This window comes from Montipora capricornis, chromosome 10 (assembly GCF_036669925.1).
Source record: "Montipora capricornis isolate CH-2021 chromosome 10, ASM3666992v2, whole genome shotgun sequence".
Taxonomy (NCBI): Eukaryota; Metazoa; Cnidaria; class Anthozoa; order Scleractinia; family Acroporidae; genus Montipora; species Montipora capricornis.
This window is the reverse complement of record NC_090892.1, coordinates 55678709-55693708: the sequence shown is the minus strand read 5'-3', so window position 1 is coordinate 55693708 and position 15000 is coordinate 55678709. Positions and strand designations below refer to the sequence as shown.

The 15000-nt window shown below is 41.1% G+C and overlaps 1 protein-coding gene across 1 annotated transcript in view; it reads left to right on the top strand.

Moving 5' to 3' along the window:
• LOC138021748 (uncharacterized) overlaps positions 1-15000 on the top strand; it is a 98763-nt gene that overhangs the window by 64340 nt on the left and 19423 nt on the right. Inside the window, exons 57-67 of the mRNA XM_068868739.1 lie at positions 1400-1726; positions 2763-3062; positions 3862-4313; positions 4999-5290; positions 6384-6677; positions 8103-8267; positions 10689-10897; positions 11776-12064; positions 12541-12843; positions 13536-13679; positions 14867-15000. The exon at positions 14867-15000 is cut by the window's right edge and continues 154 nt beyond it. Coding sequence (XP_068724840.1) covers positions 1400-1726; positions 2763-3062; positions 3862-4313; positions 4999-5290; positions 6384-6677; positions 8103-8267; positions 10689-10897; positions 11776-12064; positions 12541-12843; positions 13536-13679; positions 14867-15000 — 2909 coding nt within the window. The remainder of the gene's footprint in view (positions 1-1399; positions 1727-2762; positions 3063-3861; positions 4314-4998; positions 5291-6383; positions 6678-8102; positions 8268-10688; positions 10898-11775; positions 12065-12540; positions 12844-13535; positions 13680-14866) is intronic.

Genomic DNA, 15000 nt, shown 5'->3' with positions numbered 1-15000 from the left:
GTTGATAGATGACGATTCAGCGTTGTCATTATTTAGTTTTAGTCTTATCCTAGGAATCACACAATTGACCAAGCTCTAATTACAGTGAGCTCCTCGCAAATTCAGAACAGCAACAACGGGAATTCCGTGTTCTCCGCGAAATTTTACGAGACAAGGGTTGCTAGACAGAGCCTACGATTCATAGTCCTCACCGGAAATGACTTCAAGGTCCAACCATTTAGCAGATGAAGTTGCAAAGCAAGGCTGCTGCCTAAGAAAATTTGGGGGGGGGGGGGGCCCTCAGAGCTAAACGCAGAGAACTTAGGAGCCCAACATATGAAGTGAAAGGTGTTGCTGTGAAAAATTGAGGCGCCCGGAGCTATTCTTTGATAGCCCCAGGCTACCGGGCTCCTGTTAGGCAACAGCCTTGCAAAGATAGCACAATAGGGTTAAAACCTGCTTTCAAAGGGCACTTAAAGTTGCAATGCTTGGACACGTTACAACGATGGTGTAAATGCCGAAGGGTACTTGTCCCATGTTCGTTTTATTTTCGATTTTTCTTAAGTACAAATGTCGATAACCGTTCTTTTTAATATTTTTTTGTTTATTATTATGCCCTTTCCTTATAGACTCAGGCAGGATATTCGGCCTGGTTTATAGTCCTTGGGAGCGGGTTACAACAAGTTACCAAGGGTCCCAGGTCTCTTTTTTCTTTCTTTTTACAGGGACAGTACTTTCCTTAATATCTTTGCTGTTTTCTGGATCACTTCCAACCTCACATTCACGCCGATTCGCTTCATATACTCCTTAAAGTTGACTGATACGGCTCCAAGGGCCCCAATAACAACAGTCACTACAATGACTTTTCCTATGTGCCGGACTTCTGCAATTTCATCTTTCAATAGTTGGTTTTTCTCTAACTTCTCAAGTTGTTCCTTATCTTCCACCCTATCATTATCTGGGATGGCAACTTCAATTATGACAACCTCTCTCTCCTTCTTATCAATAAAGATAATGTCTGTTATTATTGAAACAAGAAATATAAGTGATAGAAAGCGACGTTTCGGTGCATCTTGCGCCATTGCTAAGGTTACATAAAGATAAAAAGATGAATACACAATATTTAATAACTTAAACCAGCATAGAATGTACAGTCGGATTCTCTTCGTGCTAAAGTATTCATGTAATTAGCTTGGCACTCTTTTATGCAAATTCGTTTCAACTTAACCTTTTCACAAACCGCATTTTATCTTTATGTAACCTTGATAATGGCGCAAGATACACCGAAACGTCGCTTTCTATCACTTATATTTCTTGTTTCATGTATTTCTAAATCGTTTCTTATAAGTCTGTTATTATTATTACTATTATTATTTATTTATTTATTTATTCATTTTATCTATTTTCTTTTTTTGCATAGTGACTGGTAGTAGAAAAAGTGACGTTCCTTCTTCCCGCCACATCATCGAAAAGCCACCAGTTTATTATGTGACGCTGAAAGTAAGGAACCGAGCAGGGAAAAAATCCATTATAGCCCCGAGCTACAAGGGACTTAACCAGGGGTTCCATATCAACACTGGATCAATTATGAAGATCACACGAGAGTTCCAAAGTTCGGAGCCCCTTATCTTGAAAGCTTTTGATCCTGACTCGCATTCACAGATGATGATTAATAATCGAAAGAGCATCGTTGTTAAACCGGCGAAATTTAGAGACGAAGTAACAGACGTTGTGATTTCACCTCTAAGTAAGTGTTGTTGTTGTTGTTTTTGATTTTGTAGTAGCAGCCTCAGCCAATTCCAGACGCCACAATGAATAAACCAATCAGAAATTGGCGAAGGGACTCGCAGTCGAGGCTCTGCGCGCGGGCAAGCGTTCAGCTTCTGATTGGTTGACAATGTGGTGCAAGATTTTGGAAGGCAACGTCATGTTGAGTAATGCATAACCATAGTGAATCAGGCGGAATATTTGTCAGGCTCAACTGAAATCTTTTAATTTGTAGGGCTGGGTAGAATAGATCAGTCGTTTTCTCCCTTTAAGTAAAATCTGAAGTTTTGAATGAAAAATTAAATAATTTGTAAATGGTTCGTTTATAGCAAAAAAAGCTCCTAGCTGCTTAGCCAGTTCGCAGAAAAGTAACAAATGGCTGAGGGCGGCCAGTTGGCTTTTTGACGAAGCGTGTCGAGTTCGTTTCCTCCGATGGCAAATCCGACGAGTGGTCAGACACCTTTTTGAACCGGTGCAACCTTACTTTAACCCAGGGCCCTCCTCATTGAATCACGCTGTGTCCTGATAAATTTTAAAGCCCTGGGGCCCGTTTCTCGAAAGTCCCGAAACTTTACGGGCCATTTTCGGGTGTCACAATTCCCTTTGTATCTCAATAACGGAGAGGATTTAAGTCGTCAAACTTCACAGTCATTTTGCTTTTTGTTACCATGAAAACATGTGAAAAGATGGGCTTTCGAAAACAAGCGGTTGGCCGTTTCACAAATGGCTTTTCGGGCCCGAAAAGTTTTCGGGACTTTCGAGAAACGGGCCCCTGGACCCAGTTTTTCAACGCTCGATTAAGCAAATCCCGGATTACTGGGAAAGTACATTGCAGTTTATTTCGTCATCGACAAGATTTTTAGCCGGCAAAATTCAAACTGTTTTGGTGTTTTATCCGTGTTAATCAGCTTTTGAACGACTGGGCCCGGTGCTTACATTTCTCTCAGCCTTTGCCATTGTTTACGTCGAAGACTTTTGTGTTTTTGCTGCTTATCTTATTCCTTTCGTCCAATCAGATGGCCCGCTGGGACCAGAAGAACACTTCATCACCTTACTTCTGCACAATAAAGTGGGCCGCGAAATCCGAATCGAGCCGTCAAGAGGCCGCAAGGGTGGTTATGTCGTCCCGAAAAATGGCTTCCTCAAGGTGTCTATGATATTTCCCAAGACTAGCGCTGCAGCCGAGTCGGTGACGTTTGCTGCGAAGGATCTGGAAACGGAGAACGACCTCGAGATTAACGGAGACGTCAAAAAGGTTGCTATAACGCCTGGAGAATTCCCGGATGAAGTCAGCAACATGACTATCACTGCTCCAGGTAAGTAGTTTAAGAAACGGTCCAGATAAGAACGATAGCAACAACGGCAACGAACATGTTGGAATTCAGTTGGTATGCAAAAAGGTGATAACTTTTCTATTGTCTGTACTTACCTCTGATTAGCTTAAACAGCAAAAGTTAACAAAACTTCATAAAAGCAGTATTATATTCATCCTTACTTTCCAACCATCTTCCATCTTTCATCTGGTCTCAGTTTAAATGAATTCCACAGTATGTGGGGAACATGTAAAATTGTAAACGTTTCTTGGCTTTTGTTTTCAACTCTTGTGATTGGTCAAAATCTTCTAACAGAAAAAAACACCCTTTCAAAGTGGGCTGTAAATGAATTTTATTGCGTTAACGGCTTTCCTGTAGGTTTATGCATTCTCTGTGTAAAAATGATAACATTCCTATGTGGGGAAAGCCCCGTTGCCGCATAACAAAGGAAATTGCTATCCACCTTACACGGATCATTACTTAAAGGTTTAAATTCTCACTACGCGTGTCATGATTTTCGATGTATTAGACGGTTAAATAATCATGTTTTATTTAGGCTGATTTATCCAGTTTTACGAACTTTTGTTTGTGATAAATTTTCAAAGTAAACTGTGTGCATCTTGTGACAGACAAAGTGTGAGTGGATGATAATTTTTACGTACCTCCTTAATATTGTGTTTTCCTTATCTGTCACCCTCATGAAAGCTTGAAACCATTTACAAATAATGTACGTTGGTCCAAAGCATTAGCAGTTTTTTGTTTTCACTTCCAAAGATTTTTCTCCAAAATTTATTCCCTGCAGCGCCGTCCATCAAGCCAGTACACTCGTGGTCAATGCTCTCTGTAAAAGACAGCCGCTTAGGAGGAGGCCTTCCCCCACCCAACAACAAACTCTCTGACAGCAGTACCATCTTCCATGCGGCACATTCTGCATCCTCGCAAGAAATCCCTGGGAACCCGGACCTGATCACCCACGGGGAGATGACCGTCGTCAGCGGGGGTTTGGCCTTTGGTGGACAGGAATCATACGCTGTTTCACAACTTGCCCCTGATGACTGCGTTGTTAACCCGGAAATGTGCGGCGATGGGATGTCCTTTGGCACGAAACTCAAGTTTAATCAATTTGGCGACGACGCCCAGCCGCACTACATTGTGGACACTGGTGCTCATGATAAACGCATGCGCGGATTTTCTTTATTTACCGAGCGAGGCAAGTTGGTGTCCATAGTGAGGTCTGCTGATAGAGAGTGGAAGGTGAGTGAGACTCGGTACTGTGGAGTGGAATCTACCGAAAGCAGAAAGAATATCTTGTACACTGATGTGTCTGAGGGTTTATACTCAGACTGCGATGATCGATGTTGTTGTCATTCCTCGCTTTGACCGTTTGTCGGCTCCTCGTCAAGAGCAAGGTTCAAGTTCCAGTTTATTCTGGAAACGTCAGGGAACTTAAAAAAGTACTGTTAGCAAAAATGGTGACTTACACCTTGTTGGGATTTGTTTGACGCAATGAACCAATAACTAACTTTGGATTCGACGGTATTTTCAAGACGGCCTGATAGCTTGTTTGGTAGAGCGTATAGAGCACAATCACACTAATACTTTTTCTGGTTTCTGTCCTTTTAAGTTGTTAGTTTGTTTTTCTTTCTGATTTACAAGGCTATTTGGTTAAGTTTCACCTCTTGTTCTCGTGTTTTAGTAGAAGAGAATTTAAAATCAAACATGGAGCCGTGTAAGCGTGTCCAAATATCGATAAATCGAACGTGGTCTGTTCTACAACAGTGAGACCTGTTACAGCTTCTGAAGTTGCTTGGTGTATATGTTTATTCTCAATTTCAAACATATTTATTCCCTTTTTTTTTTTTTTTTTTTTTCATGTCGTTCCATACTTCTTTTCTCATCGAGACTTGATTCCAACTTTGTTCCTTTTACGTACGCCCAGGTTGAAAGCCCCACCGTCCAGAACGAATGGGTTTACGTTATGGTCACGTGGAATAAGAAGGAGGGAATGAAAATGTACTACAACGCGCAACTGCGAGTCCAGGATACCACAGGCAAACCAACGCGTATCACCAAAGTCAACTCATTCAAGAATAACTTTGCAATTGGTCGCGAAGTGGGAAACAACGGTCCGTTTCACTTTGGAAAGTTTGACATGGCTTCCTTTACCACCTTTGCCGGACGTTTGCCGCAAGATGACGTAAATGCGGCATACATATTCTTCTGGAGTGGGCGTAAGTGTTGCCTTGTAGCCCACTGAGGAAACGATTATTTTGTTTCGAAACGCAAATTCTGACCTTTGCACTCAGAGCAGTTTTCAATTGAGTGTAGAAAGTAATTAGCGAATTGCTTTGGTTTATGATTACTTCACTCAATGATTGGTTCAAAGTTCTCGCGCCACTTTTTCAACCAGTCAGAAGTGAAACCAAACCAATCGTGGCTCGCGCGTGCACATTTTCCCGCGCTTTGTGTCGGCTACGTGTAAGTACTTCGAGTTGTTTACCGGATTGTCTCCGTCCTTTTTGATTGGCCAAAGTAATTACTCGACTGAAACTCGTTCTTTCTCTATAAATGCTCGTAATTAGATTTACGGCCAGTTTTGACATCCAACACGAAGTGCTTTCTACTCCCAACGATAGGCCACTTCGGAAAATACCATATTACTGTTTTGTTTTTCCCTTAAATTTTGCGTAACCATTTTTTCCAGTTTCTCTTGGGACTTACAATGGTCCCAATAGAAAACAAAGACAATGCTTATGCAAAATTTGAGGGGAAAAACAAAAAGTATTACGGTATTATCCCAAGTGGCCTTTAAGGCAAGAGTTAAGGTTAGCGTTATCTTTTTGGTGCGCGTAAAGGCAGCTGTTAAAGAGGCTATGTCACGCAAAAATGTCACGCAAAATGATGTAATTTCACGACACCCTAAATGCCCAAAAAGTAGAATGAAACATTGCAATAACCACTTAAAACTGTTTAACAACATAAAGGAAATACAGCAAAAGGAAAGAGAAGCATGGATGGATACAAATGGACGAGATTGAAACGGATTGCATTTGGGTACTTTATGGCAAATCACCAGGGTAAAGGTCGTTTTTTTCTTGTCATGTAAAGAAATTCCATATGACCATTTTCGAGTTTGAAACTCCTGTTCAACAGAAAATAACGTCACACAGCCCCTTTAATCTCTCCTTGACGAGCATAATTTAGAGGACACATTGTGACGTCAATTGTCTCTATTCCTCGATACTTGTAGCAATCCTCTCAGAATATGCCCAAGCTGTGGCTTTGCTTGTCAGTTGCTCATGTAATCCATGTTCCTATTCATAGTGTCTGCTAAAATCTACTACGCTTCCTTGTGCGTCACAAATGAGGTTGGCCGCACCATCCTTCTCAAGCCAGACAAGGGGAACCCCAAGGGGTTTGAAATCGTTCCCGACTCCACCCTGGAGGTGACGCTGATGTCCATGTCAACTGATGGAGCTCCTATTAAGCCGGTGTACTTCACAGCTAAAGACAAAGAAACCGATACCCGTCTGAGAATTAACGATTTTGAAAAACCGTTCCCGATAACTCCAAGAGATGGGCGTAAGCCTTGTAAAACCCTCATCGTTACCGTGTCGCGTAAGTTTGTAGTTACATGAACTAATTCTCGTGGTAGTAAAGAAATGGTAAATATAAGTAAATAAAGAGGTGTATTTTTTAATGCCAGTAAGTATTGGATACTCTGAGAAATCAGAATCGTAATTTGTTTCCTTGTATCTTTGGGTCTTCATCGAAAGTAAAGTACCTCTCTTCGTTAATTTTTGTTTTCGTATTTGTATGTTTAGTTGTTTTTCCCTCTTTTTGGGCACGCTTTGCATTTTCACAACAAATAACAGCGGTCTATTTAATGTTAATTTCGTGGAATTAACACTTACCACTGCACTTGAAAATGGATCAAGTAACGATGACACATGTAGCCGTTAGATCTCCTTTAGCTGATCGGTGCGAAGTCATTAACTTTCAACTGGATTGGTGATGTAGTGTTCATCTCTAGCAAACTCTGTTTAGGTAACTCTTTGGCCTAGAGCGGTTTTCAATTGAGTGTCGAAAGTAATAAGCGAATTGCTTTGGTTTTGCATTTACTTCACTCAGTGATTGGTTCAAAGTTCTCGCGCCATTTTTTCAACCAATCAAAAGTGAAACCAAAACCAATTGTGGCTCGCGCGTGCACATTTCCCCGCGCTTTGTGTCGGCTACGTGTAATTACTTCGAGTTTTGATTGGTTTACTGGATTGTCTCCGTCCTTCTTGATTGGCCAAAGTAATTACTTTGGTTTTGGTTTTACGACACTCGTTTGAAAACCGCTCTATCAACAGTTATTCAATAACGCAATTATTAATATTTAATATAAGGTTTACGGGCTTCGCTTTGAAGACAGAAGACAGAGCTACCACATCAGCTGTTATCAATTGACGTGGCCCGGTAGACTTCCAACCCCCCCCCCCCCCCCTCTTCCCCCCTCCTTCCCTCCTTCGCCCCCCGCAAATAGTCCGTAGGTTTCCATCAAGAGCGAATGGAATGCTGAATTGTTTTATTAAATTTGCATCAAAATCCGAAAGCTTGGGGACTTGTGTGCCGGGAAATTTCTCTTCCCGTACAAAATTTTCAGCTTGGCAACACTTGACGCAATCAGTTTCCATGTTAGGGCATACTGTATATGAGCTTTTAGCCCATATTGAATGAACCAATCAGATAGCTAGAAACCCAATATCCGCCAAGGCCAGGGCATACGGTATATGAGCCTATAACCCATATGAATGAACCAATCAGATAGCTAGAAACCCAATATCCGAGTTCGAAAATTTTTAAAACAAAACATATCTTTATGTTATGAAGTTCATTTAAGCGATAACGAAAGGAAGGCCTTTGAATTTGAATGGGATTTGAACCCACGATTTCTGTTTTGCCGGTGCTCAACCTTTCTTAATTGCTTAATTAACGTTCGTGACCACGATGATCTAAAATCTTAAAGAAAGTTTATTACCGTTTTATTTGTCCTTGTAGCACCGAAGCTACGGTACAAGAAAATGTGGGCACTTCGCAAGGTGGAGAACGGGCACTTAGTCGGGGATGATCCGGGGCCGGAGTCTCACGGGGCAATAGTTCCCCTAAAGGGAGGACTGTTGTTGAATGGCAATGATTCGTGGCTGGATATGGGAAACTTTGAAGGTCAGTTGAAGGTTGATGTTTCGTAGTCATTATCAACTGCTTCTATTTGCATGAAATTCAGTTCTCAAAAAGCAGTTCATGATTTGTGTGGTTAAGTCGTAACTGAAGGGGTGTCTGTTCTTCTGTCGACTTCATTAATTGCGGTCACATCGATCGTGAAAAAATGGCTGTAGCTCCGAGAAGCCCACTGGATGGCGGAGGAACGCCGGCTTCGTTCCCGCAACAGCAGCTGGTAACCGAGCATGGTGCAAAACTGGCCGATTACGGATAAAGTGAAAAACCGCCAATTAGAACTGTTCAAACGCCCGGCATTAATTTGTAGTCACTTTTAAAGGGAAAGTACGGCCTAGAAAAAGTTTCCCTGAATCGAAAGTTCTTTCTTTACCTGTGTTGTCATACTCGACCACTCATTTGGGCTTAATGTGTTTAAATAGCCAACAATAACACTTTAAAAGTAGGCAATTTTAAGTTGAAATCTGCCATCTTTGTTTTTGTGTATGCAAATGAGGCTATGACGCAGCAATAGTCAAGGATTTATCCGGATGACTAGATGTGGTAGATGTAAACAAGGAAAATACAGGCGAGGAGAGCGATACTTTGTAGACTTGAATCTTAATCCAGAGTGTAAATTGTATTGATATTGGCTCCACCATCAGAACCGATTAGATTAAACAGGGGTTTCTATGTGAGTTATAGGCTACGGTGCCCAGTAAGGGACATGCGATGCAAAATATATTTTGTAACTAGCACTGTCACTTAATTATCTAGCACTGCTACTTATTATCTAGCACTGTCGCTTAATTATCTAGCACTGCTACTTACTATCTAGCGCTGTCACTTACTATCTAGCATTGCTACTTACTATCTAGCACATAAAAGCTAACCTTAGGCCTAATTAGGCCTAGATAATAAGTAGCAGTGCTAGATAAATAAATGACAGTGCCAGATAATAAGTAGCAGTGCTAGATAATTAAGTGACAGTGCTAGATAATAAGTAGCAGTGCTAGATAAATAAGTGACGGTGCCAAATAATAAGTGACAGTGCTAGATAATAAGTGACATTGCCAGATAAATAAGTGACAGTGCTAGATAAGTAGAGTTTTTGGATTTGATGTCCCTTACAGGGCACCGTAATAGGCAGGAGTTTTAAAAAGCGAAAAGGAGTTTGCAGTGCTATCCCGCGCTCATGTGAGATAAACGTCTGGAAATCAAGTTTAATCTGTTAACCGTGGCTTTCTACGATACCCATGTTACAACTTCAAAACAAAAGATCGATTTATATATTGCCATCGAATAGTAAGAATACATCGTTTCAGTAGTTTCTATGAAGCTAACAAAATTTAACTACATTTTAAGGTAAGTTTATGTTACTGCCTGGAAAAGAACATAACAGTGAAAGTCGTCTATATATTGCTTGATTCAGTTTTCTCGCTTCAATATTATGATATTTTGGACTGTTTGACTGAGATTTCAGTGTAAAGCGAATGTCACCAAGACCGATACTCATATACCTGAAGATTCCGCTTAAAGTCCTCCTTGGTAAAATGACAGACCCGAACAGACAATATAGCAGTCAGGTTTTCAGGTTAGAGGAATCCATCCACGTTTCATTTTCGCTGGCCAACTTTTCTGTAAATCTTCATTTTCCGGCGGAAGCTTCGGTTTTTATAATTTTATATATGTTCTAAAGTCTAGACATATGTCTAGTTTCATCCCCCTCGAAAGCGTACTTTAGCAGATCAAAACACATCCCAACAGCGGTAATTGTTACCTTGCTATGTGTATTGAGCAACATCTGAAGGTTTCGTCGGCTTATTCTACACATTTGTCTATGTGAAAGCGAACAAATACATTTGCTGAAGCATCAAAGACGGCTGTCGCAGAAGTAAAAGAGGGAAAACGAATAGAAGGTACGCTAGTCGAATATTTCTGTGTCGCATGTTCAAGGTTTTTCTCTTGTTTACATTTGCTCCGGCTGATTTTTGCCGCCTAGTTTGACTGATCAGAGCATCTACAAATATTTGGTGACTTAAGTACTTTTCTGTCACATTTATGGCCTACTTGGCCTACTACCTATTGAACCACAAGACCGTTTACCATAATTCATCTTACATTTGAATTTCTTGGAGCAGAAAGGTCACACAACATTGACAAAGTGATCGGGGAACGAAGAACTTGGCAAGGTCGAACACTTTTTTTCACTATTGCTACGTCATAACACGTCATATCCAAGATGGCGCTCTCCAAGTCACGAAAGAGGCAAGTTCACAGTGCTCTTGTAACAATTTAACAGGGAACTGGACAAAACGGCAATTATTTTCGAATTCCTGGGTAAAAGATTTAGTAATGTAGAGAAACGTTTTCTTGACCGTACCTTCCCTTTAATATCATTTGACGTTCTTTTCGTTCTCGGGGTTGTAGGTGAATGCTTAAGTAACCCGGACAAATGTACCGCTGGACTAACTTTTGGTATCAGATTCAAACTGGATGACGCTGCCAAGAACTACAAAGACGAACCTCATTACATTGTTGACAGCGGTGGCTCTAATAAGGAATCACGTGGCTTCACTCTTTTCCTCAAGGACAGCAAACTGTATGCACTTGTCTCGGTGCCCGACGAAGTTTGGAGGGTAAGTGATAACATTTCAGCAACAAAAATAATACAAAGAATTCTTTTCTTTTTTTGTAACTTTAAATTTAGGCTCAACCGAATTTAACATTAATTTTATAAACGATTATTCTCCTTTTCATCTTTTCCTTTTTGAATAATACGAAGCCCTTTGAACAGCGACTAAAAAAGTTGACTAACCATTCAGTGTCCTTGCTCTCTTAAACGGGTTATGATGGATCTTTCTGTAAATTCACGAGCATAACACCAACATTTGTTATTTCGTTCATTTGCGGGGCTTAAAATTTACCAGCTCGCTCAATATTGTTACGAAAACCCCAACCCTTTGGCATCGCAGTCGTAGCTTGTTACATCAAGTTAGTCTTACGGACTGAGCTCTGAAACTCCCACGAGTCTTCTGTGGCTCAGTGATGGAGCACGGAGATTTGGGTTTATCAGACGAGTTCAGTGATAAGGTGGAATTCCCACCGTCAAAATATGAAGTGGCTGAAGGACTAACGGCCCCAACGTTCAGCCACTTTTCAAGTTCGCGATTGCAATTAGACCTTTTATCAACTCGTTTTATGAAAGCAAATTTTCGTGTTTTACATCGACTCAGCATCACAGTTTCTTCAGAAAGAAACCCCTTCAGTGGAAGAGTATCCGAACAATAATCGGGTGGACATAGGTTCGGGTTCAGTTCCTGCAAAGAATCGGAATTTTTTCCGACTAGAATTTCATTCATTCACGTGGCTTAATTCTATTTTGCTTAATATTTAGTTAACAGCTAGCTGAAAACGATAGGTAATGGGTCTTTTTTTTTTTTTAGTGACAGTTCAAATTCGCGAAAACGTCGCCGACCCAACCTAAACTTTGTGCTCTCTATTTGTTTATTGACAGGTTGAATCGGACTTTGAACTCAATGCCTGGCAGTATGTCATGGTGACCTGGGCACGAGAGAACGGCTTAGCATTGTACATTAACGGTACAGAGATTGCGCGTGCGCGAGGCTACATGCCTCAAGAAGGGGACCATGATAAGGACTCTTTTACCAGGCTCGTTGTGGGACGCAGTGCTGCGGGTGCGCCGTATGGTTACACCAAGATGGTCGCTTCGTCTCTTGTGTTCTTCGACACGGAGGTCCCTGCCGAGAGCGCCAAAGATGTTTTCCTCTATTTCTCCAGCAACGGTAAGACCGGTGGATGCTTTCGATGATATTCAAAATTCTGTGAAGTGAGTGAGGTTAAAAGTTTCCTAAAATTGTAATTTTTTAACCTTTATGAATTGGATTGTCTTAGATGTCATATTCTTTTTCTGTAAGTTATTTAAACGTGTTGCATACCACTGTGTAGTCGGCCGGACACTGATCCTGAAATTGCGTACTTGCCCCTTGATTCCTTGCTCACAAGTACTTTTAAGTCCTCAAGCGAAAATTTTCCAAAATGGTTGTGCAAAATTCGAAACGAAATTCCAAACACAGTATGCCTGTCCGTCCTTACGATTTTCTAGATGACTATGAACTAATTGAGGAAATGCTTAGTACATGCCCTCCCTCACAAAATTCTGCTTTGAGAGCTTTCTCTTTCCATTTAATTCCGAAAACTGTGATGTTTTCACGTGTGAATGGAAAGCAAGTCTCTTTGTTTTGTTTTTTTTTCCTTACAGTTGAATCCTCTTCGTCAACTCGTTTCGTCAAAGTGCGCTTCGATAACAAGGCTGGAATACAAGTGAAGATCATACCCAGCAAGGGACAGAATAAGAACGAGGGATACACTGTGCAACCACACATGACTTTGGATTTGAATTTCGAAGAGAAAGGCCAGCAGAATGATATTCCCATTGAGTTCAAAGTCGACAATCCGTGGTCGACTGGTGACAAGCTTCTCATGAATGGACAACAGGGTAGCGTCACAGTGGTTCCCAGTCCTAACAAGGATGATATAAAGCTCGTCACAATCACGGCAGCGTGTGAGTGCTTTAGTTTGTTTGTTGGTTAACAGAAGGTCCCCCATGCATCACAGCCGCTCCAGACACCTAGCTCCTGGTGTTTACATGAAGTAAATTTTCATAACCCTCAATGGAATGTGAGACTAGCTGATTTCACCACCACGCCTCCATGTCGAAAATCAAACTTGTAAATTTTAGCTTGAGCTGAATTCCATAGGAGCAAACTTGTAAAGAAACCCACGTGCGAAGTGTTGCATGTCCAGATGATGTGAAAAACGAGGCTTGGTGGTGAATTTTTGAGCATATTCCGTCATCATGCATAAGGCCTATTTAAAAAACCATGAATGATTCATGAGTGTATTATCACATCACACGACAGAAATCAGTCGCGTGCATGCATCTTTGTAGCCGGTATTGATTGGTCATCCTGAAATGCGCAGATGAATGCGCAGATGTCGGTTTCTGATGAAATCGGAGTTCACAGAGACAATTAAAAGCCCCGAATTTTTAGTGAATATGTGATCGAGTATGATTAGTATGATTAGATAAGGTGACTGGTGATCTTTATATACCTTTATATACCTCAAGAGTACATAGCCCGCAGCACGTGTGTTATCGGCTACGCCTCGTGTTTTGAAACCCGGTATTAAAAACATTGCTGCACATTTTTAAACCGTTTCTTAAAAACTTATTCTTAAAGCTTTTTTTTTCAGTCCGTTGTCTTCAGCCCAAAGGTCTGTTCAAGGATCCCTTAGACAACACTCGCTACATTCATTGCATTAAGGGCGAGCCACACACCATGATATGTCCAGATGACATGGTTTGGGACGACTCCAAGAAGTCTTGTTTTGGACAAGGTATGTGAGGATCTTGCGGCTTCGCTTCCAATCTTCTTGGCCTTAGTAAAGAAATCCACTCTAGGGCTTCTTGACGTACACCGTAGTTCTAAAATGTCCTTTGAATAGCATATGTCCTTGAAATAGCACATTTTATGGGTAGCTAGTGATCTCTTGGAAAAAGTTATCGGTGGTTTATGCATTTTCTTGTAAAAAGCGGATAGCATAGGATCTAAGGAAGATAAGACCATGGCCCAGTTGTTCAACCGAGGTATAAATTTTGTCCATCAAAAAAGCCTTAACTCTATAATTTTGGGCTAATGGGAAACAAATTCTAAGTCTAAAAATCTTGAGGAAACGCTTTTTGAAACAACAAATAAACTGCACCTTAAGTTTCCCTAATCTACAGTCCGGACGCAGCTCTTTACAACCTCTAATTTCATTGGATTCCTTTAGGGCGGAGCTTTATTGTGTTTTACGTCATGGTCCATAGTTTCTTTTGTATCATTCTTTGTGTCCATTGTTTTCTGAACCAATCCCGAGAGTCGTTTCGAGAGCTGCCTGACGGCCAGTAATCTAGGACTTTGATCAACTGGACCAGGGCAACTGGCGATGCATCGATTGGATTGACCTTTTCACCCCTAAACTGGCCCCCTTGCATGTACGGTTCTCATGCAAGTAAATGAAACAGCTGCATTTACTATTACCGAAAAATAACGCTAGTTCTTGACACTTAACTTATTGCTAGAAATAGGTAGCAAATTGTTTAGACTTCATGTTGGGTGTCAAAATTGGACATGGACAAAAGTTGCGTAAATGCAGTGGATTTGGTGAAAAAGGAGACTGCGCTGAGTATAATTCGGAAACTGACCTGTCATAAAGCCTTTGAATTCAAAGCTGATAGTTAATTTAATATTTTTGCATTCGACATTAGGAGAACGCAATTTCTATTCTTGGGTATCCTGTGCATTTCGTTCGTCTGCTTTTTAAGCGCCATCTTGAATTACGTCATACGTGCCTTGATACGTCGTATGCGCAAATGACGATCGCGCACCTTGTGGTTGTTTGTTCTTATAAGATTGTCTCTTTCCCTACGCTTCTCCTTTGCTTCCAGAGCGACTGTCGAACGCACTTCAATAATCCGAGATTACTACTATAGTTAAACCCTATAAAACCTGTTTTACATCATTTGAATTTGAACTGAACAGGTCGAGAATCAAGCTTCAACGAGTCCGTCTACTACTTCTTCATCAAATTCACCAACAATGCTGGAAAGGACGCAGAGATAGCAATACCTGGGACCAGGAAGTCCAACGCCATTCCTTCGGGCAAATCTCTTTCG